At 39.3% G+C, this 27,704-nt stretch overlaps 1 protein-coding gene across 3 annotated transcripts in view; it reads right to left on the reverse strand.

The window, feature by feature from the left end:
• dock2 (dedicator of cytokinesis 2) overlaps positions 1 to 27,704 on the reverse strand; it is a 133,919-nt gene that overhangs the window by 77,905 nt on the left and 28,310 nt on the right. Inside the window, exons 2-24 of one of the 3 annotated variants that reach the window (XM_074674127.1) lie at positions 26,627 to 26,735; positions 23,009 to 23,092; positions 22,705 to 22,745; positions 22,467 to 22,522; positions 22,270 to 22,366; positions 22,024 to 22,172; positions 21,604 to 21,739; positions 20,835 to 20,992; positions 19,401 to 19,482; positions 19,047 to 19,182; positions 18,371 to 18,446; positions 18,086 to 18,162; positions 16,145 to 16,395; positions 15,693 to 15,791; positions 14,233 to 14,305; positions 13,851 to 13,954; positions 12,010 to 12,211; positions 9,942 to 10,039; positions 9,750 to 9,839; positions 9,508 to 9,608; positions 6,885 to 7,019; positions 703 to 811; positions 117 to 187 (exon numbers count right to left, since the gene is read on the reverse strand). In XM_074674127.1, the coding sequence (XP_074530228.1) occupies positions 117 to 187; positions 703 to 811; positions 6,885 to 7,019; positions 9,508 to 9,608; positions 9,750 to 9,839; positions 9,942 to 10,039; positions 12,010 to 12,211; positions 13,851 to 13,954; positions 14,233 to 14,305; positions 15,693 to 15,791; positions 16,145 to 16,395; positions 18,086 to 18,162; positions 18,371 to 18,446; positions 19,047 to 19,182; positions 19,401 to 19,482; positions 20,835 to 20,992; positions 21,604 to 21,739; positions 22,024 to 22,172; positions 22,270 to 22,366; positions 22,467 to 22,522; positions 22,705 to 22,745; positions 23,009 to 23,036 (2,369 nt within the window). In that variant the 5' untranslated portion in view covers positions 23,037 to 23,092; positions 26,627 to 26,735. Of the gene's footprint in view, positions 1 to 116; positions 188 to 702; positions 812 to 6,884; positions 7,020 to 9,507; positions 9,609 to 9,749; positions 9,840 to 9,941; positions 10,040 to 12,009; positions 12,212 to 13,850; positions 13,955 to 14,232; positions 14,306 to 15,692; positions 15,792 to 16,144; positions 16,396 to 18,085; positions 18,163 to 18,370; positions 18,447 to 19,046; positions 19,183 to 19,400; positions 19,483 to 20,834; positions 20,993 to 21,603; positions 21,740 to 22,023; positions 22,173 to 22,269; positions 22,367 to 22,466; positions 22,523 to 22,704; positions 22,746 to 23,008; positions 23,093 to 25,625; positions 25,804 to 26,626; positions 26,736 to 27,704 lie in introns of those variants that run through there. The other 2 variants (XM_074674126.1, XM_074674128.1) reach the window with 2 other exon arrangements.

Consider the following 27,704-nt stretch of genomic DNA (forward strand, 5'->3'; position numbering starts at 1 on the left):
GCGAAGAGGAAAACCTGAGCTGAGCAGATCTAAAAAGCTGCCATCCATCCTCTCTGTCAGAGCCCCTGACTGAGACCAAAGATAAGGTGTGTGAGTGTGTTTCCAGTCCAGCTTACCTCAGGAGTTTGGCATCAAACACTTTCTCAACGTCATGCAGGACAGTTGGAAGGTACTTGAGAGCAGCAACCTGATGATTCGCACACACAAACACACACACACACACACACACACACACACACACACACACACACACACACACACACACACACACACACACACACACACACACACACACACACACACACACACACACACACAACAGGTAAACAGTGTTAAGAGTACTGTTTTAATACTATGTGATAGTTGCTTTCAAATTGAAGGTGACTTCATCGTCAAACAGTTTCTCATGAAGCATGAAAAAAGAAAAGCCTGTGTTTTTTACTGGGCCACTTTTCTGTCAGACCAACTTTTTGTGACTCCCTCTGTCTGAACATCTGCATCAGCGTAAGCAGTGAGAACGAGAGGAAACAGCAGAAATAGTTTGAATCAGATTGAGGGATCCTATCACAGATGTTGGAGTATGAAGAGGAGTGGGAACAAGAGACAGGTAGGTGTAAAATAAGAAGAAGCAGCAGAAATAAGAGAGATTTCAAGAGGTGTATTGAGGTGGAGTATAGGTGCAGGGTGAATGTGCATGATTACCCTGAGCAGCAGAGTGGCGGTGTAGTCTGTTCTCATCAGGCTGTTGATGGACTCAAAAAGCCTCCTCAGCGAGTCCTCAAACTCTGCCTGCTCCTTCCCCTCGTACAGCCTAGGAGGAAATTAAAATCAGTGAAACAGGAACATTGGAGAGCAGCAGAAAGCGAGATGGCATGAGACAAACTTTTAGGAAACATTGTGCGATAAGGTTAGAAAAGGAGATACAGGGGTAATCCAAGGGTTCACAACCTGCGGCTCTGGAGCCTCATGTGGCTCTTTGATTCCTTTGCAGTGGTTCCTTGTAGCTTTAAAAAAGTATTATTGAAATAAAGAATTTTTATTTTTCTTACAGAGGGTATTGATGATTAAAGATATTGACGCCAAATAAAATCATGTGTTTGCATTTTTTTAAAACTAAATATGCATCAAATCTTGCAAAAAAAAAAGCCTGCCATCGCTCTACTTCACCTCCTCCAACACCAACAGCCCACCAACTTTCCATGCACCTGTGGCTAAGCTCAAGTTTTACACCTCTGGTACAAAAAAACCCCAAAAAACGTAATCTACAAAATAAAAATCTAAAAGAAAAGATCGATTTTAATTTTGTGTGGATGGATTCATTTCACTGTCAATGTGCCGGCTAAATCTACATGCTTGATATTTGGCAAGTCATAAGCAAAAAATAAAAAATAAGATAAGTTAAGCAATATTATTGATATATAAATTCAAATTCAAGTATTATTTTAAAAATGTTGGTATTTTTGCAAATTTATTACATTTTATTTTTGAGTTAAAATTTCAATTTAAAAAAATGTTTGCATATTTTTAACATTTTTGCATATTTTAAAATTTAATTTTTTTAATTATTTTGAAAACTTTTGGAATTTCATTTTTTTATTTTGATAATCTATGACACTTAAAAAAATAAATATACATATCCCTATTTTTATTTTTTTTTTATTTTTTTATTTATTTTTACGATTTTTTGTCTTTATTGTGGAGTACATTTTTGGATGACTTTAATTCAGGTGAGCCGAGGCAAATAGGCCCACTTTGAAAGTAAAGGTTGCAAACCCCTGGGGTAATTAGAGTTGCAAATAGATCAAGAAAGAACCTGTAGAATGAGGGAGTAGAAAGGATTAATAACCAGTGAGGGCGCAGAGGATGGAAAAACATTTCACTAAGTGTGACAATGAGGACAGCTGACAAGAATCACAAGTTGGATCTTAACACACACTGGACTGTTTGTTTTATGGTTTCTGTGCATGAGAAGAATAAAGAAGCATTATTGTGTTAGGCATACAAGAGTGAGTGATATGCTTTAACTTAAATATAGTAAAAAAATGTAATTTATCCTTAGGGATCGATAAAGTAAGTCTGATTCTGAAAATATGTCATCGATGGACATACAAAGAAAGGAAAGTGTATCTGGGTAACAGCATGTCTTGTGCTGGCAGGTTCTTTATTTTGTGCAAAACCAATGCATTTCAAAGTTTTTTAGCCGTGGTTTCCCACACACAAAAACCCTCAGTACTCTTCATGAGCTGTTTATTTGACGCTCACTCACAGGTAGTTTGACACATTAGTATGCTATCAGTGTCACTTCTGTCAAAGTTATGAGAAAACTTGTCATATTTAAGATTTTTCTTTGGTTTGTTAAATTAGCCATTAAAATACCCAAAACCCAAACTGAATATCAACACAGTCATCTTAATGTCATGATGCTTAAATACCACCCAAGAGACCGTCATTGGCAGATTTTGGTAATTTTTGATGATTTTCCTTATAAAGAGGAACACTGAAAATGAAGGACTAGCCCCCTCGAGTCTGAACCTCAACCCTATCAAGCAAACTTGAGGCAGGCTGGAAAATAAACTGGATGGATTTATCGTACAGTCAAAGAAGGCCTTTTGCTTGAGTTGCGAAAGTGATGTGACAACATTAGTGTTGAAGTTCTCAGAAAATATACTGACACAAGGGCAAAGATGTGCTGAAATTGGAAAAAAGTAGGCAATACTTCGTCACCTGTCAGGTGTTCTAACAATGTTTGCCACCAGTGTAAGTAGAAGCTGAACTTCTTAAATTAACTTTATCAACAAAAATGGAAGAGGTCCATGCAGAGGAGAAACTAACCAAGCTCAATTCCACTATTTCCTATTTTTCCCATTTAATTTATAAAATTTCATTGAATAACAGCAAATCTGACGAACAGCAAGCCTTAAAAACAAACATATAAAGGACACTGCCAAGAAAAGCAGTGGTGAGAAGTGTTATAAAACTGAGATCTTTGAAGTCACTAGCTCCAAAACTTCAAAAGTAAACATACACGTATAGGCCCTTAATCATCATACTTTATAGCACAGGATCTTTTTATACACAACAGACACTCAAGTATTTTTAGTTTTCTTTCTCATGTCCATGATATTGTTCTTATACCAACTAAATACATGTATATAACTTAAAGAATCATCCTGCACAAAAAATGTGCCTTAGTCTTGTATAAATGGTAAAGAAAGATGCAAGTCAAGTTTTGAAAAACGTGTAATTCTTAGAACATAACTTCACACAAAATCAGTTTCATTCTTTCAAGAAAGGGAACTTTCGAATGCATGGTCATTTTCTATAACCAATTCTTTCTATCTCCCCTCTAACTGGTTTGTTTTTGCAGATTTTAAACATTCTTTATATTTGGGAAACAACAAGCGTCTCCAATGGGACATAAATCATTCTGCAGCAGTTGTTTTTCATCACAGTTTAAATTGATCCAAAGCTAGTAATGATAATGTTTTGGAAGTCATCTTCATCAAGCCGGCGCTGTTTTGTCTGCTCAGAGAGCATCAGGCAAGTGAAATTGCACCTCTGTTTCTATGTAAATGAGTAATCAGATGTCTGACTGCAATTCTCTGTACCTTCTTTCAATACCACAGAAAGTGTTTTGAAAGAAGATTGAGGAGGTGATATGTTGAAATCTAAACCTAAAGCTGGTTTTAACTTTTTTATGTGAGCCGTGTGAACATGATACCAAACATAATAGGGGATTTACAGGCTTGCAATTTGCAATGACTGCAGTACATTCAGTTGAGCAGCAGATTTTTGCAGTGCGATGTGCATTTACTGCTGTGATCACAAATTGCATATGTGTTCAGATCACATTTGAACACCAACACATCCCCTGTCATCCCTCCAGTCCAACTTTCTCCTCCTCTAACAAACTTTCCTTTCATTCATCTCACCACCTCTTCCCTTCCCACATCTCCCCACTATCTCTGTGTGATGCAGTGGAGCTGTGCAGTTGTTAATTACAATAAAAGTTAGGAGTGCCTGAGGGAAGGATTAGCATGTGGCACACAGCGATTTTAGCGTGTGGGGGGAAGGATTAGGCAGTAACACACAGATGCATTATCTCTGGACTCTTTGCTGTGTACAGTTATGATTACAGATGCATTGTCCTGCTTAATCCGGCAGACCTGTCTACGCATAAGTGTGTGCATGTTAGTGTGTGTGTGTGTGTGCGCGTGTGTGTGTGTGTGTGTGTGTGTGTGTGTGTGTGTGTGTGTGTGTGTGTGTGTGTGTGAGGGAGAGACAAAACAGATGATGTCTAAATGTGAGGGGTCACTTCTGGTGTGATAACACCATGTTCAGCAGTCATGCCACACATATGCACTTAGACTTACCCTAAAATAGTTGTGTCCCATTAGTACAGTATTGCATGTCACAGCCTCTGGGATATTTCTTTAATCCAACTCAGATGATAAACGTGGAACTAAAAATGACTGCAGGCTCCTGCTACAACTGATCCGCGCACACACAAACACAGACACTCAGTACCCACACATCTGCACTACACAAATACGTCACACTAGCTCAGCAAATTGATAGTGGAGACAGATGGAGAGGAGAGAGATGGATGAAGGGATGTCAAGGGAAGCAATAGAAGTGGGGGAAACTCGGGAAAAAATTGATGAAAAGTTTTAGGAGGAACAGTTTTGAAGGAGAGCGGCTCAGATGAAGAGACAAAAAGGAAAAAATGACACTTAACCTGTGCGTTTGTGAATGACTGCATTCCTGTCTGAGCATTTCAGTCAAAAAATGTCACCTTGTTATGATTCATATTTTTTAAATTTCTCACTGGAATAATCACTAAACCTATCCAAGGATGCGCTTAACTGAGCTCCAAGGTTTGCCACAGGCTTGGCCAAACTTTAAAAGCTGATGTTTTGCATGGGAGAGGAAAACAGTGTTGCAGCAAACAAATTTACCATAACAAAACTTTTCAAAATGAATGAATGGTGCAACGAGTCACACACCTTGAGTATTGTTAATCCAGTTCTAGTGAAGGGGTTTATCTGTGCAGACAATTAAATAACCATAGTAGACTCCTGAGGCCAATCACTTTGATGATCAAGCATTTATCAATCTATATCTGATTGGATGGCTGGAGTAAATTAAGCATGAGGTACACCTCAATGCAGCTGAAGTCCTTTATGTACTGAATGCTTTTTTTTTTTCACTGTATTTTGAAGATTTCATTCTAAGCAGTAATGCTAGATATTAATTCTTCCTATTGTGAAAAATTAATAAGTATAAGCCTTCAAAACACAAATGATCACATAACAACGGGATCCTTATCATCTTAATTAAAATCATACTTGGGATCATTCTAATGTTTATTCTTATCGCATATAATATCACGTATTACATATTTATCTGATGAGCTCCCACAGGAAATGGTGTTAAAAATAAGGAGAAGAAGGAAGGAGAAAGAAGGTTATGATTCTAGGATAGAGAAAAAAGGATGATACAGGGACAACATGGTGGAAAATATAGAACACTGTTTGAGCTCTAGGGAGCGAAAAAAATAAACAGCCGATGAACCAAACTCGAGGAGTTTAATGGAAGCTACAGGCCGTGAAGGCCAAAAAGAAGGTGACTTAAAGAGTGAAACCTGGTACAGCATGCCTTACATATTCTTAAAAGTAAACATCCCATGCTCCTAATAGACTCTACATGAACACAAAGCTGGTTTGACAAGCTAATAAATCTTCAATGATGCCTGTTTAACTATTAATGACTGCCAGTCTTGATGGTGATAAAGCTGGAGCCTTGCAGATGCACCTACAGCGCTGCGTGCTCCCTCGAATACCCGATTTTTACATAGGTATGATAAGGCTTAACAGAAGAAGCTTAAGATGCAGAGGAAGCTGAAGTTTCTGGCTGCAGGAGGGACAGCAGACAGAGGAAAAGAGAGGAGGAGAGTGAGGTCTATCAGTTCAGAGATGCCCAGGGGAGGCTGGTGGCTGGTGCTCAGTCAATCCAGGAGCAGCCAAGCGATAATATAATGCGCGGACAAACACAAACATATATTAAACATATCCTTAAATGCATATGCAAAGGCTTGCATACACATACACACACATACCCCCAACCGTTTGGGAAACCAGAGTAAAGCTGACCCATAATTCCTTAAACTCTGCTTGAATAAATAATCAAACTCATCCACCACATCGAACAAACATAATTTCCACAAACAAAGCTCATGATGCTCCCAGGAAGATAAAAATAAAAAATAAAATGAATGTTGAGCCGTGGACTCTAAATGACAAACACATTCACTCACAATGACAGAGACCTCGTTTATCTTAGTTCTACAACCACTTACACACCGAACAGAGGCACACAAGCCATAAAACTCCACACATAAACATGATTGTATCTTATATACCTGCACACTAACACAGACACTGACTTCACCCACAGGCAGGGTGAATCACACAGCTGTGGATCATGTTTCTCATCTGTCAGCATCAACTCCTGAGCTGCAGTTATAAATAGTGTTTACACTTATCGTATAGTGCAGCTCTCACCTTGGCACAGTGGGTGTCATAAGTCTCTCAACAGGAACTTTGTCTGTCTGGTTTTTAGTTGGCAGCTCATTCAGCCGCACTGGCCTTTCATTACCTCTAATGCGGACGCTTCACTTCATCATCAATGCTTATTAGCAACATTAGTGCTGTTATCAGCTCTTCTTTTTCACTGAACTGTCAAAAACAAATGCGTCGACAAAGCAGTGTCACTGAGTGGTGTGTGTGTGCCTTCAAGAATGTGTGTTTGCATAACTAAGGGTCGGAGAAATTCAAAGCCGTTGTCATTAGAAAACCCCAACAAAAAGGTGCATCATCACTCACTGGGAATAGAGCATACGCGAGCGCACGATGAACTTGAAGATGTACTCCAGGGCTTTGAGAGTTCGGAAGATGGGCTCACACTGTTCCCCTCGACTGGACACATCCAGATACTTCTTCAACACCGACATCAGCTTCCTGCCAGAGAGAGTGATAGAGGGAGGAGATGAGGATTGTCATACCTCCCCTGATATTCCAACAGGTTGGAAAGTTAATCACCAACTCTATTTTTCACTTCCACAGAGCAGAAAGACGAAGTGCAACACGGTGAGAGTGAAAGAACGAGAGAGACAGGGAGAAGGATGGGGAGGGTGGGGGTGAAAAAAAAAAGCAAAATAGTATTTCACACCTCAACAGATGTACCTTTCATACAACTCACAGACATTTTTATTTGCCCTGAGATGCATGGTGAAAAAAAAGTTATTCTCCAACACACACTTCCCACTGGCATTTTTAGGCACACATTAATATACCGGTGTGTAAAAGCAGCCAAGAGAGGTGTGGGTGGCTTAGAGTTCAGTTTAAGTTTAAGTCTTAACGCTATTTCTCTACCTGATCTCCATCTGAAGTACCTAAATGCAAGCAGTAGCGTATTGGAGCATTTATAGCACATAAAAGAGTAATGTGGCTCTCTAGAAGGTCAAGACATCTGGATTTGTTGGCTCTAAGGAGGATCACCCTCCCATTAGTTTAAAGCTAACAAATCCTCCAAAACAATAAAAGCCTGCATAAAACAAGAGCACTAATCCAGCCGTCAGGGTGGCCTTGGAAATATTACCATCATTATAACCATCCAGTCTTCCTTGATTTTGTTTGGCTTAAAGGTAAGAACAGGAGGATTTTTATAAGGGAAAGAGGCAGTTTAAAAATGTAGTGAGAGGGAGTTTAAGAGTTTTACATAACAGCTTCTGAGCTGACAGGCATTAAGCTGCCATGACCCTCTTAAAGAGGGTGAGCACCAACACTCTGGCTGGGCAGCTGAGGGATGAAGTGATGGTGGGGAGATGGACAGGAGGACAAACAAGTGGCTAGGGACAGCATTCACTGGAAAAGGAGGTCAAAAGGCTAAAAGTGAGTGAAAGAGGAGTCTGATGTGTTTTTAATTTCCTTATTGAAGCTTTGACAACTCAAACCAATGCTACTCTAGTGCCCACTGGGTGCTTTAGCCAGTACTCCACAGAGAGGCAGGGTTTAAACTCTGGCTATGCTGACGTAAAGTGAAGCAGAGTTGTCTTGTCTGGTTAAGTCCTTGGGAAAGCCATGACACCCACCTCTGGTGCCAGCTGGATCAGTGTACTATTCAGTCACTTAGCTTTACAATTTGAGGTGACATTTAGGTCACAACACTCAGTGTTTTTACATATTTCCCTGCAAAAAGAAAGGTGGTATGTTTATTATATTGTTACAGTGCTTCAACTTAAGTCTGAACAACCTCCTCTCAGATCCCTGAGGTCATACTTAATCAAGGCACTCAACTGGAATCTATCAGAAGCTAGAGTTAAATTATTTAAACTTTAATAGCCAGTCATGCTCTGTTAGTTTGAGTAAAGTGGTCTCAACTGGCTGACCAAACAGATTCTTCACTTCCTTGAAGGTATTAAGAAGGCTGATGCCTCAAACACAGATCGAGGGCTTGTGCTACTCCTTCAGAGTCCTCATGATGAACAACGTTCTCATTTTTATATTTAAATATTTTTGTATTATTTTTCTTTACAATTAAAATATCTCATCTCATGACAAACCTTATTTTCCTTGTCAATACTTAGAGTATAATTTTTTATCATCCTCCCAGTGAATAGGAAAGCTGTAAAAGCTTCTATATTGTTTCTATATCATACCCTCTGAAAAAACACAGCTTTATGAGGCCAATTGAACTTTCTCCTACACCAACATAACTATGGAAGTGGTTTCTATAGGTATGCATACAAAATCACTCCAACTCCTCAACTGATGCTAATTTGTTTTCTGTGCCACCCACATCACCGCAAAAAAAAAACATGAGAGGCAACCACACAGTTTTAAACAGAAAAACAAGAGGCTGAAGAAAAATGCATCAAAGCATGAATTGAGACACACAATTTCACTAATCTTTCATCAGTGCCAGTTAGACATGATTTTAAGTCCCTAAAATTAAATATCTGCTCTGATTTATTCTTATGGCAGATATGCTAGCTTTAGATGTAGTGTTGCAGCTGCTGCCCTGTCAGACTGGCGATACTAGCAATGAATATAAATAAAAACATGGTTTGATACAACAATTACACATCATTTTACGTCCAATAAACACAACTCGAAGGCTCTAGTTTGAGCCTTTATCAACATTTGAGCATAATGCATTGAGATCATTTTGCTGCACTTTCTTTTTGCTTCTTTCCCACAATTGTTCCGTTTGTCTCCTTATTTCTCTTCTATGGGGGGAAAATGTAAATTTATGTGTACCTCTCAGTCAAGTTCACTTAAGATATTCTGATGAGCAGGGGTTGAGAGTAAAGAACTGTGGTTTTGTTGAAACCTGATGTAAGACACTCTGGGATGACAGTTCTGCCTTCTGTCAATCATTAAACTCAGGCAAAGTGCAACAGAACAAGATGACATGAAGTGTGCTGTGATTCGAGAGGTGACCTACTTGTAGGCCAGTGTGGCACTGAAATGCTGCTTGATGTAGGCCTCCAACACCGTGTTGAAGTGCTGGAACTTTCTGTCAGCGATCAGACCAATGATGTAAATCTGTCAGAGAGAGGGAGAAACAGAAAGACAGTGATTTGTTGACACAGAAACAGATGATAATTTAGCAGATTAGGAGTTGTGTAAACCGTCTGACAGAAATAATTATGGAGAAAAATTATACAAATACAGACACACACTCACCAAGGCATCAAACACAAGGATGTCGTAGTCGTCAGTCTGCGAGTGTTCCATCATGATGTTGAACAAGGCATCCAGAGTGTCCTGCAAAAACTACACACACATACACACAGTCAAAACAGAGGTCTGTTAAGAGCACACACAACACCAGTCTATGAACTTGTGCGAAGACACACTCGTATTCACAGTACTGACCTTTACCACCTCTTCTCCATCAATAATTTTAAGTTTCTCCAGGTTTTCTTTGAGGTTTTCAGGCCGAGTCCTCCACTTGAGCAGGCCCAGCAGGCCGACTGCGGGAGAGAAACACACAGAGTTCAGTTTGTGTTCAGCTGGTTTGCATATTCACATTGTTCAGTTTCCATCAAATCTGTTGTGATGAAAATCTCCCATAAGCTGGAAAAAAATCTTTTACTGTCTGTACTGGAGTATTCTCCCCTCACCTCATGTGTACCAAAAAAAAAAGAAAAAAAACATATGAAGTACTGAATATAGTTAATGTGTTAGTGAATCAAAACCCGTTTTGATCAGACTCTAAAGGTGATCATTTACCAGATAAAATCATAACTAAGGGTGAAAAATTAGCTAACTTAATTACTTAACTGAAATTAACAGGCATCAAGATCTGCAATTTTACATTTGCAACTTTCCATAGTTTTATCATTGGAATTGATTCAGTGAAAACAAAAAACATCAGTTTTTTTATTTCCTTTGATTCGATGATGACCAAAGAGGAATCCTAAATTGACAACAGTTGAATGCATTTTCTATATTTTGGTGCATTTGAGATCTCATCTATTCGGGGATCAGTGTGAAAACTGAATCATCGTATGTTTTTTTAACTTAATGTATTTTGTTTGGACAAGTTTATTGCAGTGTGAAGCAACAACAAAGTCATGTTTGAACAAGAGATGATTTGTCATGCTCACAGTGTTTCATCCTCCGCTTAAAAAGACCGCCAGCTGAACATTCACGTCCTCAGTTTGTGTCATTAATTCTGCTCCAGTTTGACACAGGCCAGACTGGCATGTCTCCACAGAGCTGCCCGCTTGAAGCTCACCGCTTTCCCTGTCCAATCATTTCTGACTCACCAAGCCAAGCTGCACATCTGGTGGGTGGCCCCAACAACACTGAGTGCCTGCAAGCCGAGAGCCTTTGTGTGTTTGTGTATGAGCACGTGTGTATGGTTATCTATAAGCCTGTGTGTGACAGTCTCTGTCATTTCATGTCTTTATATGAATGTGTGTGTGTGTGTGTGCGCGCTTGTGTGTCTATGGTACAGGTGATTAATACTGCAGGATAATATTCATTATAGTGATGGACCGGCTCCCTCAGTAACAGCTGTTGCACTGCACCTGTGTCTGATGCACCATACTGTCTGGATAGAATGTGTGTGTATGCATTTGTTGATGTGGACGTGCACGTCGACGTGCGTGCTTACTTGTGTGGCTGCCTGCCAGGGTGTGTAGGACAAAATGGCGTCACTTTGCAGCAATAAAACCTATGCGTACACAAAGTGTCCCCATCTTTTGTTCACTAACCCATGACCATGCTGAACACACACACACACACACGCACACACACACAAACACACACACACACAGTTCTGGCACATTTAACTAAATTATCACGCTGTTGACTCACTGTTAATTGGCTGGCTGTCTTTTTTCCTCTAACCTCAGCCCTCAGCTTTTGTAATCGTGACAGCTTTTAAACAACTCGAAATCCAAAAATAACTGACAAGGTCAGAAACATTTTCTGGGCATTCCACCTTTTAAAGGTTTTTGAGGAAAACTCTGTACAACTCGAGCTTTCTGTCAATAAAGTTTGTACCCTTGACCAGTAGGTCAGTTTTTATCAGGCTCAAAGAAACTGGTGGATTTGCCCTTTACAAACTTTGTTGCGAACTGTGATTTGTTGTCTTTTGTTACGTTCCTTTTGCGCCATTGAAAGAAGCTTTTAATTAACTTTTTTTGCATGACTTCTTTTATTTCTTAATATCCTTTCCTTCACAATAGTTACCTTAAAATTTAATGAAACTAAATGAAAAATCAAAAAATCAGACTGTACATAAATGTTTTGGTTGATCCCTGTCACAGAGCTTTTAATTCTGAACAGATGTGATTGCTCTGTTGTTGATACTCTATGTTGCTGCCATACATGGCAGAGTCTCCCTTGAAAAAGACATCCTGGCTTAATAGAGGACAACTAAAAGAAATCTTTGTATGTGAGTGGTGTCTCGTGTCTTGTCGCATGTAGCTACCGTTCTGGGTGAGTTTGGTGGAGCACACCAGTGTAGAGATACAGAAGCTATCTCTCGAGCTGACTGACAGGCCTCCGCTGCTTCCCGACACATTGCTGGCGCTGCGACTCAGCCCTGATCCCTTGTGGAGGTCGCCATGGTGGTGGCGGGTTGAGGGCAACGACAAATAGCAGTTCACATCTTCCATGCGCTTGCTGTCACCCTGAGAGGAAAGTTTTAGAAAGTTATGTAAAACCCAAACACTGTTGATGCACCAGTGATAACAAACTTAGTTATTGATGGCGTGATGTTTGTTGTGCTTCATAGCAGAGCTAAGCCAAGAATTATGGATCCTTTAACAGCCAAAATGTCTTGCTACAACACACAGAGCGACACCGGGGGACTGCAGGGATTTATCAGCCTAGTACTTAAGAGAAAAATGACAAACAATGATTGAATCTGCAAATTCCACAGCAGTAACTCTCAGATATCTGTAAACCTAATCTACTTGCACACTCTGTTTCAGTTTGTAAACTTAAAACTTAAAACTGTGGATCCAGGGCAGTTTAGAAAGCTGAGCGTAAAAACAAGTACATCTGTTCGTTTTGTAAGAGATTATTTTGATTTTTGTATTGTCACTTCTGCTACTCTAAATAATTATAAAATAATGTATCCTCTTATGACTTAATCACTGAAGGTTGAAGCTTAACGTGGTCCTTAAAATCTCATCTACGCCCCCCCTTCAACGTCGAACCAGTACGTAATGATGAGTGGGTGGAAAAGCAGGAGAAAGAGACTGAAGCCATGAGTGGCACTGACATGGAGGGGCTGCGGGGATAACCAGAGATAACAGAGAAAGAGGGCACAGGGGGAACAGCCATTTGGTCTCTTGAGTGAATCACAAGTAATTAATCTTCATTGCGTTTGGCATTTAATCAATAAGAAGGGATTCAATCTTAGCTCTGGCTGATTTGGCAGGAAATCTATTTGGCTTCACTCAACCTGTCTGGGTGGCTGTAATCTCCAGTCCAGCTTACAGTATGATCAGCGCAGCTTTGATCATAGTTGCTGCAGAACAAAACGGAGCTCTTCCTCTTTTCAAGTTTCAACGGTTGTGTCTGCTTTGTTTATTAGAATAAGTACAATGATTTGGGCTTATTTCTCAGAAGTTAACAAGACAAGGTCTCTGGACTTTTCCAAACACATAAGATACTCTTTTTTTTCCAGAGTGATGGCTTATCAGGTCAAGCCCCTCACCCTTTTGATGGTTTTCTCCCGTACCAATCAGGTGGATGGATTATGTAGAGACATTTTTTGATAACACATATCTAAAGAAATCTATGAGTGCAATTTTAAAAAGTAGTTTAATTCTTTCTTTGTACATCAAAAAAGTTTTAGGTCTTTGATAATAATTAAGACTAAGATTGAGCATTGGTACAATCAAAATAAACTTTGAGTCTTTCATGTCTAATCATGGGTTGTGAATCAGTTGCTCAAATCTTCTGATATAAATTATTTTGGATTAACAGCATTTTGGTTGTTTACTTTTAGTTTTTTTTTCCGCTATAAAAAATTACACCGACCCTCTCATCATGAAAGCCTCACTTGGCCCTAAATTTATAATCAGGGTTTGTTTGAATCTTAAGCTTTGCATTTTGGTTTGCTAATGAGTTGCAAAATGATATATTTCTCCATATGAAGGGTTATGCTCGGTGGGATTTGGATGACAACAAATACTTTCTTTCATCTTTGAGCAAGGTGGCACTGACATCAAATCAGCTTTCTGAAATAATCTTTCCATTTAGAAGACAAAGAACCTGTTGACGTGCCATGTCTGAAAAAGTTTCTTGTCTGGTTCTGACCTTGAAGACAACAAGATCATGCAGTCCATCTTGAAGAACAGTTCCATCCTCCTTCATCAGACGCACAAAAGCCATGGCAAAGTTCTTCTCACTCTTGTCCTTGGCTAGAGACGCAGGAGACCAATTTGTAAACAGAGGGAAAAGCACATCAGGGGAATAGAAATGAAAGATGGAAGGGTTAGAATTCAGTCATTGGAGCGGGAAAGTCTCCTGATTTGTATAATCGAGTGTGAGTAATGACGCCTTGGGTCATTTTCTAAATTGCCTCAAATCATTTGGTCCTTTCTGTGTCACATAATGCCCTGGCGATCAGGGAAGAGGACTCGAGAATGTGGATGCATTCATTCGGCAGACAGGCAGAGGATGTGAGGCTGATACTCACACTCCTGGGAGGAGCGGTGTCTGAACATGAAGCGTAAATGAATTCTGTGCATCTCCTCCAGAGGGACAGCCACCTGAAGGACACAGGCTATTATAGCATATAAAATAACAGAGATCATCAGATTTTAAAAAGTATAAAACAACATGTTTTTAGAGTTTGGAAGGAGTGTGAATGCTAAACAAACAAGTGAAAATTAGATGCAAACACCCGACACATTCAAGGAAACTGAAAAAATGGAGGTAGAGGAAGAAAGACTTCTTCAACATACACAAACACACAAATGCACACACAGTCACACACACATTCACACACTGACAGAGGCGCCATCAAGGAATTTGAGTAACATAAAAAATAGCACACAGAGCCTTGCCACTTCTGATTCTAAAACCACACCGATCCTAAAACTACAACACTGTGTAAGCTTGGATTCATTAGTCTGCATGCAGAGAAATTCATCATCTAATCATTTGATCAAAGACTAAATGGAAATGCCAAATGGTGAAATGTTTTTTTTAGCTAAAATATAAAACATAATATGCATTAACCTTTAATTCTGAGTGAAATAAATTGGCTTTACAGTCTTTAAAATGATGCAATAGAAGAATGAAATCAGCAGTTTTTTTAACGTATTTATAAAATTAATAGTCATTGGGTGCTATGTATAATCAGTGCAAGCTTCTTTTAAGAAGTATCTAATGAGAGAAAACAAAGAAGAAATTCCTGAGGGAGTGTAGAGTGTGGTTAACCTGTGATTAAGCTTTAAAGGAGAAATTGCCTCATACAGTTATTCTTTGTTGCTTTTATTTATCCTGTTCTTGAGTCACTTTATTTCCTGTTTTGATTTAATTTGCATTATTTTGAACGGTTGAAGACACTATCTCTAATGTTTACTGTAATGTAAAACAAAATGTCTAAACTTTGTCAGCTGGTGTAGTGTCATCACAGGGACTTTTGCCCTATAAGTCATGGATAGATCAGCCAGGTCGACTAGGGATACTGTAAAACATCATTTAGAAAAATGATAATCTCATTTTAAACTGTGGTCTATGAACAGGAGAATATATAAAAGTTAGACTATGAAAATATCACTTATAAAGTCCTCACAGGGCCTTTAAAGAGAAACTGCCTGTACTGTTGAAGTCTCTTTCTCTTCTTCCATTTTTCCTTCCTTTCCTGTCTTTTCTGAAACCTTTACATGATGCTGCACTTGCACACACTTGTTAATGAGAGGAGCTTAGAAATACTGAGGCTTTCTGAAAGTTTTGTTTTTCTTGCACAAATAATTAATAACAGACACTCTGTTAATCGCATTACAACAACTTTTTGTCTTGTGGTTTTAGTTGTGAAACTAAATGTAGAAGAAAAAATAACATTGCTTTAATTTTTTTAGAGCCCATGTTAATAATGTGCCCCTCCCAACATTTCACTCCCATATGGCACCCCTGCAGATACTCTCATACCTTAATTGTCTCCATCCATCGGGGCTGTTTGATTTGGTAGTAGATGACAGATCTGTACTCGCCGACAGCCTTATCCCCTGCTCCCAGACAGATGGAGTTCTAGGAAAGAGGGAGGGAGAAAATATGAGAAAACATGTGTCATTTTGAGCCAAAGGATAATATATCCATCAGTGTGTGTTTGTGCGTGCATCCACATATGCCTGAGATGGATTTTTAGTCTGAGGAAAAAGTCATGTCTGCGTGCCCCTGACCATGAGAGGGTGAGTAAGCTCTTGATCATTTCTTGCATGCTCACTCACCCATTTAATTTCTATCTCTGAAGCACTCCATGTATGGAAAACACACACATACACACACCTCCTACCTCAAACACTTCACACACTCGAACAATTTCTGTTTACACAGGCTTTCCTATCACATGCACTGATGTGCTCCGTCTTCACATGGCTTACCTGTATTACCTTTCCCTCCTCGTCACAGACCCACATGATGACTTCCACGTTTTTCTGCGAGGTCTTGTTATATTTGTCAAAGTCACCGGACTGTAAGGTGAGGTAGATGTCATTGCGAACATCTCCTGGCATTATGATCTCAGGGAAGCCAAGTTTGCGGGCCACCACAGTGCTGCGGTCCACCAGGTGTGGGTACTCCTTCCTGATCTGAACAATGTCTCCTACCAGAGCCTTCATGGTCACCCAGAGACCTGGGGGGAGGGAGAGGCAGGGGAGGAGGAAAGACCAAACATTCATAAGGTGTTTGCAAAGAGGCAGCAGATCTGTTTTGTTTTTTTAATTCGACATATCAGTGGAAAGCACAGAAACCATCAGGGTAATCTCAAAAACTATAACATTTCAACTGATGAGATGAAAGTCATACAAATCTACCAAGTATAACTACCTCTTTTTTAAACTCATCACTCAAATCCTCAAGTTCAAACATATATTAATTAAGCCCTGTGACTAAATTTCATTGAAGAGTGAACATAGTGGATATAAACTAGGCAGTATGGAGAATAGCAGTTGGTTTCCTCACTTTAAAACCGATTTTGTGTTGCACAACACAGTGCCACAAGCTTTAAAGAGACAATAATTCTGCTGTAGCAAACAAAGATGGTCACTCAAAACAACTTTTGAGAACACGGGGTACTTTTAAAGATGTTTCTAACTGAAAATAATATATCAAGAAACACTGACTTGGAAAAACAGACACCATGCCGTGCTGTTTTAAATGAGAGAGTTGGTTTCCAGTGAGGAGTTTGCAATTTTCTCTCCAGGTAAGTAAATTCATATTACAGCCAAATGAATGAATAAAAGATTCCAAGGCTCAGTACAAACAGAACTGAATGTAAAACGTTTTAAGGTGTTTTTACGACTCACAGAAGCCCTGAAACCCAAAGTCTGAAGGCTGTACTTAAAGTTCAGCTCACTTTGTGTCAAATTTGATTGTTTATCTGAGGGGAACGGGTTGTTAGCATTTCCAAGGTGAACCAGGGGTATAAACGCCTGTTGTTAGGGACAGAATAAACTGTTATCATCCTCATAAAATGTCTTCTTCCTAAAAGGTTGTGAGATATGGGGAAGAAAAATACAAAAGGTGGGAAAAGGTGTAAGCATAATGGGAAGAAATGTTTCCCAGGGAACATGGGGTCTCACAGCTTTCAAAAGAATTATATGACAGCGCAAAGACGAGGCATTAGGAGGAAATGAAAAAACAGAATGAGTTTTCTCAGGAAAATACATTACTGATAAAATGTACAGCATGTCACAAATCATCTTGAAAACATTCAGAAGGCTAACCACATACAGAAAACTCTGTGTGTGAGTGTACTGTAGCAAAAACAATCTCAAAGTGAGAGAAAGCAGAGATTAGAGGTAGGTAATGTTAAGAACAGGCGTCGGACAGCCTGAGGTTATACTTCCATATCTGCTCTTCCGAATGCTCCCCTCATATCTGGGTTACGCTCGGGGCCCTCAGGAGCACGAGGAAAGATAAAGGCTGTGAGATATGGCAGTGTAGTCCAACATACTGGGTTACTTTAAGAGGAAGGAGACAGCGACTCACACACAGGGGATAGCATAGTTAGCCATGAACATGAGGTGGTGGATATGAACAGTGCAGGCTTAGGAGGAGGGTTAGTGGGAAAGTAAAATGAAAACACTGACTCAGAGGTGCATGCTATCCATCAATATAATATCCATTTTCTGACAAACAGTGCAGAAAGAGGAGGCAATGATACAGTGAAAAATGGCCATTTAGTCTCCCTACAAATGGCTGCAGTGTGCAAAGTCCAGCGGGAGTCATACAGTCAGCCAAGCGGGCCCCCTAACTTTGGCTGAGCGGTCAGATGACTCATACACAAACATAAAGCAAAGCTTGTAACTGTTGAACAGTACCTTGGCCTCCACTGTCCCCTCGTGATGCTGTCACTTTGTTCAGTAAATTGTGGAGAAAGTCATTTTCAGCAACTACCCTGGACCAAAGCAAACACACAAACATTCTTCAACACTGACACAAACTGCTCCTCCTCAAACCAGCAGATACAAAAACTCTCAGAAAGAAAAGAAGCAATAATTCTATTTCTATTGCATGAACTACGTGTGACAAGAAAAGTTTCCTCTAGCACTAAATGATTGAGAGGAAGAAAGGAAAGAGTGATAGTGAAGGAAAATAGGACGTACGGGAAGAAGGGGATGAAATACTGCTTCTCCTCATCACATTCAATCTTGCCTTTGATGATATCACTGATGTCCATCACTGCGAAAGAGAAACAACACATCTGTCTGCAATGGAAAATCAAAACAACTCTAATATTTAACACTCACATCAAATCGTGACAGTGTCTCTGAAACATTAACTTACGCTGGCTCTAGCAAAAAAAGGCTCCTTGCCTGGCCAGCTAGCTGTTCTTTGAGTTTAATGCAGGTATAAGCAGCTGTTTTAAGCTGGTCAGTGCGACAGTACACAAGGGCAGAGGAAAAAAAATACTGCACAGTCACCATCAATACTTAAGCTTTGTTCAAGAGTGCAGTGGTTGTAGCTCCCAGGTGAAAATATTGGCAATAATACCTGCAGCAGCTGCTACTGCTGACAACTCAGACAGAATTACTCTGACCTTTAGGGAGCAGGTAAAATGAGTGAAGAGGCAATTAAAGGCCATTACTGTTTGCTTTATAGGTGAAACAGCCTTTCTCTGTTTCCCCGTATTAAGCTCTAAGAAAGGTTTCTTCAGAGTATGCTCAGTAATAGCGTTGATTTACAGAAATTTTACCTATTAGCAATTTAATACATGTAAAGATGGGTCAATTTTACGATATCATCAGCCTGTATCAAGTTTCATGTGTTACTTTGCAATACCTGCCACCCCAAACGGCCGTCTCAGGCCCTGTGTCCACTTCTTGTTGTCAATCTCTTTCAGGTCCATTCTACCCACCCTCACTATCTGACAGATCAGATAAATCTTTTCTCTGCTCAGGTCCTTATTTCCCAAGTCCTAGCATGAAAAACAGGAAAAAAGGAAAAATGAGAAGTGTTAACCATAGATGAATGAAGAGATGGAGGAGAAGAAGATGAGGGTAAAGTGTCGCTGGATTAGAGCCTGAGAGAAGAAATCATTAAAAAAACAATGCAATTCAGAAGTAATTCATTTTTGTCAAGTGCTACCTAAAGTGAGCAAAAACAGTGTGCCAGTGCCCTCTTGTGGTGACTTACTGTAAAGACAACCTTCAGGTTATTGAGCATGTCAACCTCTTTTGGGAATCCTTTGCTGCCCCAGCGTACCAAGTAGTTTTCACTGCACCAAACATGGAAAAAAGTGGTAAAAGACACAAAAATATCATTAAATTGCATGTAAAGTAAGGCCATGCCTCCCTATTATTAAAAAAAATTTAACTTCAAAGAGAATCAAACAACCTAGATTAACTTGAGATCAACTCATTGCTCATAACTAAAATGCTATTGATTCACACAACTTTGGAAAGACCTCAATCCTTCTTGTAGGGAATAATGAATTAAAAGATGAAATGTTATCTGCCTAATGCAGGATTGAGTATATACTTGGTACTCATGATGCTTGACTGTTTTTCTCTCTTCTTTAAATATTCCAGAGCAACCTGTCTGGTGCACACCAGCATGCAACATTTAGCTTCCTGAGTGACATGACGTGAATTTGGGGACACTGAAGTGTTTTTCAGTTATTCTCTGATAGGCATGAGAAGCCAGTGATGTTACCCAGCACAGCTGCATAATAATTTAGATTCAAGAGCTAAAAATACAACCACTCTATTCCCAGGGGTTCTTTTTTAAGAGACAGAGGGATGAGCAAGACAGACATGTATACACAAAAAAATCTGTTTGTAGGATTGGGTGACTCAACGCTGAGAGAAAGTTGATAGCCTGTCATAATATCACAGACAAGAAATGAATGTTTTCTGCAAAATAGCAGATTTATCTGTATATTTCTAATCAACAGAGGTATAAAACAAGCACAGAAAATAAAGCTATAACATGAAATCTGGAAAATGGAAAGAATAAAAGGACAGAGAATAGTGGTGGACTTATTTTGATGTTCAATTCAAGTCTATCTTTGTACCCACAGCTGCAGTGTTTGAGGCTTAGATATAGACAGTATGACAGTGAGTGACAGGGCTTAGCATCAACCCTGTCAGAAATCACACAGCGCTGCCAGTCAGTATCTCCTGCCCTATAATTTGTGTTATCTGTATTCTTATTTTTGACCGCAATTGTTCTAATTCAATGAGTTCAACAAAAGTGGAGGGAAATATGAGAAGGCGAGGGATAGAAACATACAGGAGGAAGCAGAGGAGAGAGCGACAGTGGAGACTAAATCAATATAAAGTCATACAGGTAACAACAGAAGTTCTCAGTCATGTACCTGGCTTCATATTTTTATTTGACTTGCTACTAAATCCCTGAAGAGATCTAAAATAAATGCAAGAAGGGATAACTTAAGCAGTAAGACAACAAATGAGGGAGATTACTATTGAAGAGTCTTAAAAGATGTATTCAGATCAGCTCGGGGAAATCCCTAAATGATTCTAAAAAGAATTCATTAACCCCCCGAAAAACCTATTTAAGATCACATGAAGCGCGTCACTTAAGCTTAAGTAGAAAGACAGGTGGTACCTGATGATAGTCTGCTGGATGGGGTCATACAGGGACATAAAGAGCTCTGAGTCCTCTCCAATGCGACATACAAAGTTCCTGACAAAGACGTAGAGGCTGTGGGTGGGGGAGGATTGGATCCGTGCCGAGATCCCGCTGTGGTCTGTCTGGACATTGGACTGCAGGAGAGGACATGGGTGGAAGAAGGTCAAACCAGGACAAATGTTCAACAGGGCGAGGTGCTGAACAAATCTTTAAAATTCACAGTGCAGACAAATCTGGTTGGCTGGTTCAACATTTATCAATTTTTGATCATATTGATTTGTTCCAACAGCAATTTATAGACTTATGAGAGAGTACATGTCCGCCAACTAATATTTCATTGTAAAAAATTAATAGGCTGATCGAAGCCAAAGAAACATCGAACCAATTTGTGAGAACAGGAGTTGTTAATGAGGTTTGGCTGGCTAACATTGTTGGTGTGTAAAATTTGCTTTCCAGTGCAGGAACATTCAGAAATAATGTCATTGCTTTTTTTAAATGAGATCATGAAGGTAAAATAAACGGTTCTTTCTATATCTAGTTGCATTTTCTCAATGTTTTCCCCTAAAGGGTTAATTCCCAAGAGAGACAAGTCTCTGGGAAAACTAATGGAGTCAAACCACAAGTATGTCAAGAAGTTGATAAATAAACTAAAATAGCTCCTATGGTTTCCCTTTGTCCAATCATATTTTGTTTTCTATTTCTCTGTGTTTGTTTTAATCTCTTCAGCACCATTTTCTTTCTTTACCTGTTCCTCTTTGATGCGTTCATTGATCTTGGCTGTTGCCTCCTCATGAGCCCGGAAAAGACTGATGACGCTTGCCTGCTCGGGCTCCAAAATGTTCCCATCCTCGTCCCGAACCACCTGGTCCAGCTCCAGGATCCTGTAATGAGAAACAGGAGAGGTGGGGATTAAGGAGATTGATAGAAAGTGTAAGAGAAAAGGAAAAGAAGGGTTGAGAGGGGTTGGTAAGAAAGGAGGGAGCAAGACAAAGTGTTGGTGAAATGAAAGAAGGAGATAGAAGAGGAAAGATTTGGGGAGATGAATAGTTTTAAAGATGTGAACATGGCAGTAAGGCAGGAGTAAATAAGCTTGTGCAGCTGATCTGAATGAGAGAGAGAGGACTCAGTTTTAAGCAGTGACAACAGAAGGTGTACACAGACATACTTGTTGCCATAGTCAATCTTGGAGGTGACTTTCTGCTTTAACTCCTTAAATTCATCACTTGGCAGAGTGCCAGACAGGAGCTGCGAGCGCCACTCCATCAGCTCCAACATCAGTCTCTGGACCTGCCTGACACGACTCTCCTTGTTGGTCTGGAAAGGCAGACCCACACTGTTACACACACACACACACACACGCACACACACATATGTAAACATGCATTGTGGTCATGCTAATATTTCTTTTTACCACAAAGAGCTGCTTCCAGATGCTGCCCCATTCCCTCAGTGTGGTGGTAACCTCCTTCACTAAGGGCATCTCTGCAGACAACACTACTTCTTCATCTCTGTCAGTAAAAAAAAAAAAAAGATCAATCATTAAAAAAAAACAAGTTTAAAAAATGTGTGAAAACAGAAGAGAAAGTTAGGAACTTTTGATTCACTCACCCTCGTTTTTTTATGATGACCTCCTTAAGGTGTATGAAACTTGCAGGAAACACTCCCTGGAAAAGGATTTGTGCATATAAATGGAAAAATCAACAAGAAATAAGCAGTGGGTCTGTTCTATCTTATTCATATAACCTATAATTAGTTCAAATGTATATGTCATTACAAAATCTCTGTTCATTTTAAAGTCACACACAGTCTGCTGTAAAACAAAATGCACTTGTCATCTGGACTTTACCTGTTGGGCTTTGTTCTTCGCTAAGTAGCCTCTGTACCATCCTTTAAGAAAAACTGGTGGTTAGTGATTAGGGTTTAAGACAAAGATCTCTCTAAAGATTATGCAGCCCAACAAGTTACACACAATCTGAAATCTGAAGTAACATAAGCAAAATTTATACAAATTTTAGTAGCAAAATAAAATATGTCCCAAAAGTTTTGAAAATTTTTACTGTTCAGGTAAAATACGGAAGTAGGCTTCAACATTTTGTTGTTTTCAAATCTGTTTAATTAATAAATTTTATTATTTTCTGAAATACTCTTACCATCGCAGGCCTCCTGGATGAACACCATATCCCCTACTTCGAGGGAAAGATGCTTCTCTCCTTGGCCGACAAAATTCCACTTTACTAAGACAAAAAAAAGAAAGAAAGAAATTGAAACCCCTGATACAGGATTCCATTTTAATTTCAGTGAAATGAATTAGTATACAAGAAAATATTCACTAGACCACAAGTGGGCGACCAAAAAAATGTATTATTTGAGATGCTATGAGGAGGATCTGTTTTAATAGCACTCCCTCGCCACCTTGTGGCCTGGAGTCTTCACACACCAATGTAAATTATTTTTTACTGAGGCCTGTGTTTGTTTAGGAAATAAATGGAGATTGGATTAAAACAAATGTTCTTGGTTTAAGACAACTTTTTACTGGATATGACATGCAGAGGTACAGTTGTGTAGCACTGCAGTTTGAAACTTGACATCAAGCAAACGTTGTTGCAGCCGGCTAGATGTCAGTCCGGGGCTCTGGGGTATCTGACTAACGTGACAACAGGTAAACACTGTCAGTCTGTAAGTGGTTTAATAGCTGTTTATATTTAGCACAGCTGGCAGACCGGTACTCTAAGACATGTCTGTAATGTGTAACGTTAGTAAATCATGGTTAGCTATGTCCTGCCAGCCATATACCAAGCAGAGCTAACCTCACTCTTCATTTTACTGATCAACTCTCAAGTTTGAACAGAAAACTGCAGAGTAACTGCTGCATGTGGGTTGGAATGGACATTATCACAAACAGTTTAGCCCCTGTGTTATAGAGTGATACAGCCTGAGCTAAAGGCTAATTAGCCTTTCATTCAGGCTGTATCACTCTCCCATTTATTTTTCTTCTGCTCTTCTGTCCTTTTTCTGTTTGACAGTTATGCTCCTGTGTCCACCATTACTACAAAATTAATCACCAAAAAATGTTTTTAGCAGAGAAAAATATGGATCTCTTTGTTTTATCTCTTCTCACTACTAAACTTAGCCAGTCAGTGTGGTGTTGACATAGAGACCTAGACATGTCGTGAATAAATCCGGTCCTGGATAACCCAAACTTGACGCTAAGAAGTAGCAATTCAAAATAGCCTGCAACCAGCAATATTGGCGCTGATAATCTCATTTTAAAGTGTGTTTACGATCAGGCATATCCCTAGAACGGAGCTTTTTTCAAAATCACTTTCAAACTCCTTACAGCCCCTTTAATGAGTTTGTTTGCTAAATCCACTCCCTGGTTAAAGCAGTAAGCTAGCCTGGTTTATAAAGTGCTGAGTACTTTCAAAGCCTGGGCAACAGGTATTGTCACAATTTGACATGTGCGTTGGAGGCAAAGTGCTGAAAAAAACACTAAAAACTTAAAGAGCTTATTTTTTACTGCCTTGAACAGAATTTGAGCATGGCAAAGTAGGCGGTATCACAGCCTCAAATGTTGTGCTGGGAGTCTGTAACCGAAAGAAAGTGTAGCAGCAGACAGGTGTTTCTTTACTCAAGCCAACAGACTTTCTTTTCTCCATATCCTGTTTCTTGTTCGTTAGGGCACTAAAGAAGCAGTTACACCCTTCAAATGAGTTTTAGATTTGGTCAGTCTTAATGTTTAAAAGAAGATGAATCTTCTTCCACCATCTGATTTAGAATACATTAAAAACACAACAGTTTGTTTGTGTGTGCACAGTTGACAGCATTCTGTGGTTTCTGTTCTTCCTACAGAGACGGTCTTTAGCAGTTTCAAACTCAAGCACACTACTTTCCATCCCCTTCTACTTCCTGTGTTGTATTATTACACACTAAGAAGGTATCAGCCTACATACATGGATAAACAACATATCAGTGCATCATTTTACTGGTATTTCATTTAAAATGTTGCTCACGTCATTCAGGATCAAACCCAAACATTAAACATTAGGAGTAAAATAAAACCTAACACATTTCTCTCACTTCACTTTCTACATAGAAAACAGTTTGCCTACTTACAACCTTTAAATCAGAGTAGCATATGCAAAATGCAATTTACTTCAAGAAATTAAAATCTCTGTAAGAAGTTAGAAATCGTTTTTCTTGCAAAGTGTGAGGGTCTTGCATATCTCACAGGAACACATGCTAACCAGCCCAGCCACACTGAAACCACAGACAGATAAAGTACACTCTGTACATAGAAAGTGCACTCTCAGTCAAATTATTTTTTTTTTCTATTTCAAAAATAAATCTTTCTGCATCTAAAACTGTCATTTTAAGGATTTATTGATTATCTTTCTTGTGTACATTTGAGCTGCATAATGTGTAATGCATATATAATGCCTGCCCCCCCCCCCACTCCATCAGCTGTGGATGGATGAAAATTTTGTTCAGCATACTTTCCACCGATACTTTAATAAGTCCTGTGGCACTAAAGTGAAATGGCCAAAATGATTTTAGGTTTAAAGTTATTCAAAGGTTATACTTGTGAAGGGAAAATCCTCCTGTACCATCAGACCATATGCACCTGCTCACATCCTGTGAATCAGGAAATGATAGGCGTTTGTCATTACTTGGAAAGTTCACCATCATACCTTAACAGAGAAACACAACGGCAACATGTAAACATAAACACACAAAATTGCACACACAAGTGAACACATACGGACTCACCTACACCATACCGCTCCGATATGGTTCTTGTCCAAGGAGCCATGTCTACATGTAGTCCCTTACCCCTCTTTCAAATTCTTGTCTCTTTAATTCCCTTCTGTTTCTCTTTGGCTTTCACTAGACTTTAGGAGTGTCTGTTAAATTTTTCACTTCAGTTTTTTTCTGACTTTAAATAATTGTGATAAGCCCATCCCCTCTTTGCCTTTCTTCCTCTTCTGTTTCTTCTTTCTTCCTGCCTTAAAGGCAGTTAAGGGGAAGTGACTGAGTGCAACAAGGTGGAGTCCTGTTTGACCCACAGGCATGCGCAGTGTGGGAAGTTTCCATCTTACTCTGACTCAGTAGATTACATTGTCTGATTCTTTAATAAACTAATGAAGAAAAGAGATACTTTTCTTTAGTGCAAACTTTGACTTGAGTTTATAAAACTCTTAAGAAATTAAATGTAAGAAAGCTTTCTCTAAACTCTTTGGGATGGTCATCAATAATGATAAGGGGTGATACATGGTACCTGTCAGTAGTAAGTGTAGTAAAGACACCAAGACATCCAGGAAACATTCTCAGTGTGATGTTCAGATAAAAAAGTAAAGCAGAGACTGAGAAGTTTCACTTCTTCTCTGACAGATTACCTGGTACAAATAGCCTTTTCTCCAGAGGTTGATAGCCTCTGTGCTGACACTCCAGCTGGTTCTCATTTATAAATTCTGATCCATCCTTGCTCTGAGATTTTCTTCAGAGCAACAAAAACAAGCCTTGAGCATTTTGCTTTATAACCATCTCACAAACAACAGGAGAAAGAGGCTGGTTTGTTGGTGTCTAAGTGTTTTACGTACAGTTTTATAATATTTGACAGTATTGTTTAATTCCATTTCAGCAAAGCTTTTGTAGATGTACACCTTCTTTTATAATTGAAATAAACTGGATTTAGCAGTTTGAGTGGCGTTTGTTGAAGAAAAACATTGATTTTTTTCCTTGTACACAAACTCAGCTGTTATGTAGCTTACCCGGCCTCAAATATCTTTGAAATCACATTTTTATGGAACATGAGGTGAGACGTGGCTCATCAACACAGTATGGATTCAGCAACGTCAGAGAGTTGAGGTGAGTTCACACCTAGAAATAAGCAAAAGAAACTACACATTTCAGGTTGTCTGTGTGTGAAAGACAGGCAGGTGAAGAAAGGCAAGCTGGGGGAGGGAAATGAATAAAGCATAAAGAAAAATATGTTATGCATGCTTCTGTATGAATGAACAAAACTTAGGCTAGGACTGTTTCTATGGATATGGGATGTAAAGGGTGAGTGGTAAAACAAATAAATAAATCAACATCCAAAGAAAATTCTCAACAATGAAAGATGATTAAAAAGGAAACAATTAAAAAAATCTGCTAGACATATGAAGTCATTAATAGATAAAGTCAGCCATAGATTGGCTTGTCTATGAAAGAAAACAGACTCATAAATAAAGGTTTGACTTGGCACCAGCTTGGATATGAGCAGGGCGAAGGAAACAAAGACAGAGCCAAAGAAGACAGAAGCAAGATAGATAAAGAAAATGGCAGCAGGAATGGAGAAATTTATAAAAAGAGCAATAACAAAGACTTTTTGAATGTTAGTCGGCAGCCCTGGAGATGAAGTGACACTGGGCAGAGAGGAGAAGCTACACCAGGGGTCAAAGCACATGAAAAAGACAGATTCAAAGGCTGCACCAGAAATAGAGGGATTGATTTAGAAATCCTGGTGACCTATTGGGTCATTGACATCTCTCCAGTTGAATGACTAGAGCCAGTTCTCAGTGATTCACCCAATAGCCTTCTAACCATGAATGCACCTGTTGTTTAACTACGCACAGTTTGGAGACCAGTGGTATTTCCTGGCACTATGAGACGTGACAAGAAAATAAACTTGAGAAAAAAAAAGAAAGGTGCATACATGAATATTAATTCTTACTGTTCTTCCCCCTGCAACATAGTGGGCTCATTTCCAGCAGTTCCTTCAGGACAACATGTAACAGGTTGGCTGTATTGTCTAAACAATAAGACCAATTCTCCAAAGGGGAGAGTTTGTTAAAGAAAAGCAGCTTG

The sequence above is a fragment of the Halichoeres trimaculatus genome, unplaced genomic scaffold, assembly GCF_033239565.1.
Source record: "Halichoeres trimaculatus isolate MK-OKI-2021-1 unplaced genomic scaffold, fHalTri1.1 fHalTri1_scaffold_7, whole genome shotgun sequence".
Classification (NCBI taxonomy): Eukaryota; Metazoa; Chordata; class Actinopteri; order Labriformes; family Labridae; genus Halichoeres; species Halichoeres trimaculatus.